Consider the following 6,457-nt stretch of genomic DNA (forward strand, 5'->3'; position numbering starts at 1 on the left):
AAACCAAAAGAAAGCAGAGATTGCTGAAAGCAGTAAAAGAAACCCACTATGGGATTTGAGCCAGGAGTCACAGAGGGCTCAGGGTGAGACTCAGCTAGAGTGACAGATGCCCACAGCAGATGCCTGGGGACCAGAGCTGTTAAGAGTGAGTGAGGGTCCTGGGGGAGAAAACATTGCCTTTCAGGGATGTTTGGAAAAGGAATGTCTTAAACTAAAAATGACCCTTAAAACCCACAACTCAATTCAAGGCTTCCTTGTTGCATGTCCAGGGTTTAAGAATTTTTGTTTTTTAGTTTCCTCTGTTAATGTCATAAATATACGTGAATTAAAGCTTGAACATTCGTGACATGAATTTAGAACTTCTGATGTTAGCAAAATAAACATAATATGGGAAAGGAGTTACAAAGAACGTCTCACTCTTGGACCCTCAGCCTGAGGAGTCGTGCAGTCCTGTTTGCTATCTCAGAAGCAAGAAATGCACATTTTTCAGCCCCCATTGCAGCATTCTCCTCCTTCATGCCTAAACCCTGTTTGGCCTATGAATTCCTGGGAGGTGTTCACCCTGGAGCTGACGTGATTCTGTGGATCTTTTTCCTTAGCCCAAAGCTTTCCCTGTGTGGAGCACCATGCTATATTTCACTGCTAAGTTTTAATGTGTGATCCTTGATTGAGCCAATTCTCTGGGCAATTTTCTTGAGCTTAAGATTAATGACTATCCATCCACAGTCCTCTGACCAGTTTACTCAAAATCCAAATTAACTTTCATCCTTGTATTTTAGAATGTCATCAATGTAGCTGATCACATCCTTAATTCAGCTTCGCTAACCAACTGGACAGTGTTACTGAAGAAAGAAAAGAATGCCAGTTCCCAGTTACTAGAATCACTGGAAAACATCAGCACTCTGGTACCTTCGACAGCTCTGCCTCTGACTTTTTCTCGAGACTTCATTAACTGGAAAGGGATTCCAGTATCTGCAAATCTCAGCAATCAAGGTTACAATTATGAAACTGAATTTCCCCCCCAAAATACCCCCAGTCCCGTCACAGGCCATGTGTCTATTGGGCCAGGACAATTCAAGAAGCGCCTTCTACATACTATCATCAGCATGACCTCCTTGACCCTGGGGAACATTCTACCCATTGCTGAAAATAACAATGCTCAGGTTAATGGGCCCTTGATATCCATTATTATCCCAAACTCTTCCATCGATGAAATTTCCCTGACTTTTTCTAAGATGAAATTGAATCTGAGTCAACCTCAATGTGTATTTTGGGATTTCAGTCATTTGCAGTGGACAGATACCGGCTGCCACCTAGAGAATGAAACTGCAAACTTGGTGACATGCCTTTGTACTCACCTGACCTCCTTCTCCGTGCTGATGTCCTCTATTGTCCCCCCTGCCATCGCCCCCATTGTGAAATGGATCACCTTTGTGGGACTGGGGGTCTCCATCGGAAGTCTCATCTTATGCCTGACCATCCAAGGTCTGTTTTGGAAGCAGGTCAACAAAAACCAAACCTCACACAGCCGTCACATCTGCATAGTGAACATAGCTCTGTGCCTCCTGATTGCAGACGTCTGGTTTATTGTTGCTGCCACGGTGGACACAAACTCTGGCGTCTGCACAGCTGCCGTGTTCTTTGCACACCTTTTCTACCTCTCCTTGTTCTTCTGGATGCTTCTGCTCGGGTTCCTGCTGGCATATCGGGTGATCTTCGTGTTCCATCACATGGCCACACCTTTGATGGTGGCTGTCGGGTTCTGCTTGGGCTACGGGTGCCCTCTCATTATATCCATCGTCACCTTTCTGGTCACGCAGCCCAGCGATGGCTACAAAAGGAAGGATGCATGTTGGCTTAACTGGTCCGATGGGAGCAAGCCTCTCTTGGCCTTTGCGGTTCCTGCCCTGACTATTGTGGCTGTAAATTTGGTGGTGGTGCTATTAGTTCTCACGAAGCTCTGGAGGCCAGCTGTTGGAGAAAGGCTGGCCCAGGACAACAAGGCCACTGTCAAGCGCATAGGGAGGAGCCTCCTCGTCCTGACCCCTCTTCTGGGGCTCACCTGGGGTTTCGGCATAGTAACAATGGCGGACGGCCAGAATCTGTCTTGGCATGTTATTTTCGCAGTTCTCAATGCATTCCAGGTAAGAACAAGGAGAATAACCTATTGTATAGTCAGGTAACTGGAGGGAAGAGAATTGAGGATGGGAAGACCACTCTGGAGATGATCTCATCTCCCTGCCTCCAGCAGGACTATTACAAACAAACCGCCTGCAACAGTGAACAGAGGAAAAAGATCCATTTTTTTCCCCAATAGTAAATATTTGGCTTCTTCAGTAATCCATTCCAGTGTTTTAAATGTTTGAATTTGCGTAGCTAACACTCATCCCCCTTGCTGTTGACCCAGTCCTCTTTGTCTTGTGCTGATCTCTGTGAAGGCATACAGGGAAAGGGAAATAAATCTAGAATACTTTTGGAGTCTGAATGGTGTAAAGGAAGTCCCTAGTGTGCCACAGAGCAGTGCCTGGCCAACTGCAGGCAGCACTGTTTTTGTAAATAAAGTTTTATTGGACCACAGCCACACCAGTTCATTTGCATAGGGTCTGTGGCTGTTTCCCTTACATGGACAGAACTGAGCAGTTGTAAGAATCTGGATGACCTGCAAAACCAGAAATATTTACTCTCTGACTCTTTAGAGAAAAGGTTTGTGGACCTCTGCTGTCAAGCACGGGTTTTACACACCATGATCAAGGAGTGTTCAGCAAGTAGGCGGGCAAAGTATTCCTTAGATTTGGAGAATCTGGAAGAGAACCCTCAATCCTGGTTCAAGGAACATTGGCTGGGTCTCTTAACGCTGAACAATGTCTCAGGGTAGTGGCGGTTAAATGTTTGTACTCTGGAGTTAAATAGCTGTAGGCTCACATATGTCATGTTATCCAACTGTGTGACTGCTAACAAGTTATTTAATTTTTCTATCCTCAATTCTTTTATCTGGTAAGTGAAGTGAAGTGAAGTCGCTCAGTCATGTCTGACTCTTTGCAACCCCATGGACTCTAGCCCACCAGGCTCCTTGGTCCATGGGATTTTCCAGGCATGAATACTGGAGTGGGTTTTCATTTCCTTCTCCAGGGGATCTTCCCGACCCAGAGATCGAACCCAGGTCTCCAGCATTGTAGGCAGACACTTTACCGTCTGAGCTACCAGGAAAGCCCCTGGTAAACAGGGATAATACTATCATCTGTGTGCTCTGGTGCTGGTGCTCAGTTGTGTCCAGCTCTTGAGACCCTGTGGACTGTAGCCTGCCAGTCTCCTCTGTCCATGGGATTCTCCAGGTGAGAATACTGGAGTAGGTTGCCATTTCCTACTCCAGGGGGTTTTCCCCACCCAGGGATGGAACCCAGGTCTCCTATGTCTCCTGAATGGGCAGGTGGATTGTTTACCACTCTGCCACCTGGGAAACCCAATTATTACCTGTATCTTAGAGTAAATACGAGGGTTCAGTGAGATCATTCAGCATTTAGCACTGTGCCTGGCACAGAGTAAGTGGTCAGTAAAGGCCTCCAGAAAGCAGTTGGTTCTCCACCTACTTCAGCAAACCAGGATATGTTTAGTGGTGGCACAAGGACTGTCATGGAGAGCACACACCTCATGGTGACAGGGTTAGGGAGCTTTCGTCCAGGGCCCTTGGTGACGTGCTGTCTGAACAGGCAGCAGCTGAGGGTGCTCCAACCAGGAGGAGGAGTTCAGGGTCCAAGAAAGACGCTGCCGAGGATTCCCCAGGGGCTGGACTTCATGGAAAGCGTGCTGATATAGTCAATTTCCTCCACTTGGCCTTGGACTTCAGAGCCGGCTGACATCATAAGACGCTGAGTTGGCATTTCTTTAATGTCTAAAGAAAGCCTAAGACACAAAAGCAAATGGAAGTTCTTTATTTGGGGTTTAGGATGACACAAAGGGGAACATGAAGCTCCATGTGTGTTTCAAACTTTATTTACTCAATAATTTAATTAGCAACAACAACAAAAATGTTTGAGTACTTTGTGTTAATTCAGGCACTGTGGAGGTTTCATCATATCCTTGTTTTCAGGGAACCCACAGCCAATAGGGGGACAGACAAGGAAATAATTTCAATGTTGGAGAATAGAATAGAATAGTAATAATATGAAAACTTTCTTTTCTGGAAATGGAAGAGATAATACATGTGCTTTATTCCTTCATTTAAAGGGTCTTTTCATCTTGTGTTTTGGAATTCTCTTGGATAGTAAGGTATGTGTATTCATTTCTCTCTTCCTCCTTTAACCCAGGAATCTAATCCCTTCCCTTCAGTTCTAAGGTCCTTATTCATATATATAAGAGGTTAGACCATGAAAAACTTTTTTTTCATAAAAAAGTTCTATAATTTTACAAAAGGCAGGTTCAGTCAGCATACAAAGAAACTGAACACTCTTTGCTGATAATGGAGCTATAGTGAATCAACCACAGCATATAATGTGACCACTGTAGAAAAAAGGGGGAAACTTGATTTTACTTTCAAATTTTGACTTGGCATAATTAGCCTGCAAAAAAACTTTCCATATGCTAGAAAAGCCTATTTATTTCTATGTTTCTAGAATTTAATATAGTAAATATTTTGTAGCCTCTAACATGAAATAGAATTCTTAATGAAGGATGACTAATGCAAGTAAAAGATAGTAGAAAAAAACTTATACTACTTTTATTATTTTTCCAAGCTTTTAGCAATTCTGCCGAGAGAAGTAAAGATAGTAAGTTAATAAATGTAGCCTTTGTTTCAATAAGAAGATAAGGATATTTTATAATTATTATAATTGTTGTTGTACATGCCCCCAAATCCCTGTTTACAAAGAAGTAATTTACTTTCTTCTGGATTGGAAGGAAATAATTAAATAAAAATAAATAATTCCGTGGTTTTCACCATTTAGTCAGTGAGGAGACTCTTCACTTCAAAGATAAACTTCAAGTCAACAATTATTGCCAATTAGTAATGTCTAGAATCTGAATTATTATAGCTTTTGGTACTGTTATTTTTTGTTTCATTCTAGATTTTTTTATAAGAAAAGACATAAAAGAAAAATCCTTTCATCGGGTCCCTATGCTTATAGTCTATTAAATACCGCTGGGAAATACTATTACTAAATAACAATTTTACTAGTTTTGTATTTGATATGTCTATGTATGACTGCATATGGGTAGCTCCTCAATATATCTTTTTTGCCCTATAGCTGCGACAGCTGCTGCTCAACAAGTTGTCTCCTTTAAGCTGTTGGGACCAGACATCAAAGGTAATTATCTCCTGCTACCATGGAGGCAATTTGTGAAGTTCTGTACTTTTTACACAGTCCCACAACAGGCCCAGTTTTGTGTAAACCCACTTAAGTTTCTGTTGCCATTATATTCCTGGTATCTGGCATGATGTCCAGCAAACAGTTAATATTCACCAGAAAGTTTTTCAGTGAGTGAGTGAATGAATGAATTCAAATGTGTGGAAAGCTTCAAAGATGCTCAGGCATGGGGGTCTGCAGTGTTCTTGTGAGCAAATTCATTTGAAGCGTATCACTTGCTGTAGTCTGACTTGTTTTCCAACATCTAGAATCAGTAGGGTCCTTTTCTCTGCCTAACTTTCTGCCTAATCTCCTGTAGACCTGTTTTCCTTCTCCAGAAAAGCAGAGTGGAAAGTCTTCATTAACTTCTAATATAAAAAATTCTCTCTTTGAATTTTCTGTCTTATGCTGGTATAACAAACTTTGTCCCTTGCAATTTTAGCTCTTTAGTCCACAAACTGCCAAGTTTGTATGGAGACAGGATTTCTGTTTTCATTCTTTGCCACAAAAGTGCAATCCATGTAAGGAACCATACAGTTAGAAACAAAAGTACTTGCCTCCCTATTTTGTATTTTTGACATTACCTCATACTTTTATCTTTCAGTAAGACATGGAGGGTCTTTCAGAAAGGATTCTAAAGTAGAAATTTCTGTGTCTGATAAAAATCAACTGACCTAAGTGTGTGAAAAAAATACATAGATATTTAGAGGGTTTTTTTTTTTAATATGGGATAATATAAACTTTTGAAATAAAGAAACAGTGAGGCAATCCCATCACTTCATGGCAAATAGATGGGGAAACAGTGTCAGGCTTTATTTTTGGGGCTCCAAAATCATTGCAGATGGTTATTGCAGCCATGAAATTAAAAGATGCTTACTCCCTGGAAGGAAAGTTATGACCAACCTAGATAGCATATTCAAAAGCAGAGGCATTACTTTGCCAACAAAGGTCCATCTAGTCAAGGCTATGGTTTTTCCAGTGGTCACGTATGGATGTGAGAGTTGGACTGTGAAGAAAGCTGAGCGCTGAAGAATTGATGTTTTTGAACTGTGGTGTTGGAGAAGACTCTTGAGAGTCCCTTGGACTGCAAGGAGATCCAACCAGTCCATTCTGAAGGA

The 6,457-nt window shown here is 42.0% G+C and overlaps 1 protein-coding gene across 4 annotated transcripts in view; it reads left to right on the forward strand.

Moving 5' to 3' along the window:
• The window catches only part of GPR110 (G protein-coupled receptor 110), a 95,882-nt gene that overhangs the window by 85,511 nt on the left and 3,914 nt on the right, over positions 1-6,457 (forward strand). For all 4 annotated transcript variants that reach the window (XM_010863051.1, XM_010863052.1, XM_010863050.1 and 1 more), the window contains 3 exons: positions 780-2,144; positions 4,225-4,266; positions 5,241-5,300. In XM_010863051.1, the coding sequence (XP_010861353.1) occupies positions 780-2,144; positions 4,225-4,266; positions 5,241-5,300 (1,467 nt within the window). The remainder of the gene's footprint in view (positions 1-779; positions 2,145-4,224; positions 4,267-5,240; positions 5,301-6,457) is intronic.

Source organism: Bison bison, unplaced genomic scaffold (assembly GCF_000754665.1).
Source record: "Bison bison bison isolate TAMUID 2011002044 unplaced genomic scaffold, Bison_UMD1.0 scf7180017864487, whole genome shotgun sequence".
Classification (NCBI taxonomy): domain Eukaryota; kingdom Metazoa; phylum Chordata; class Mammalia; order Artiodactyla; family Bovidae; genus Bison; species Bison bison.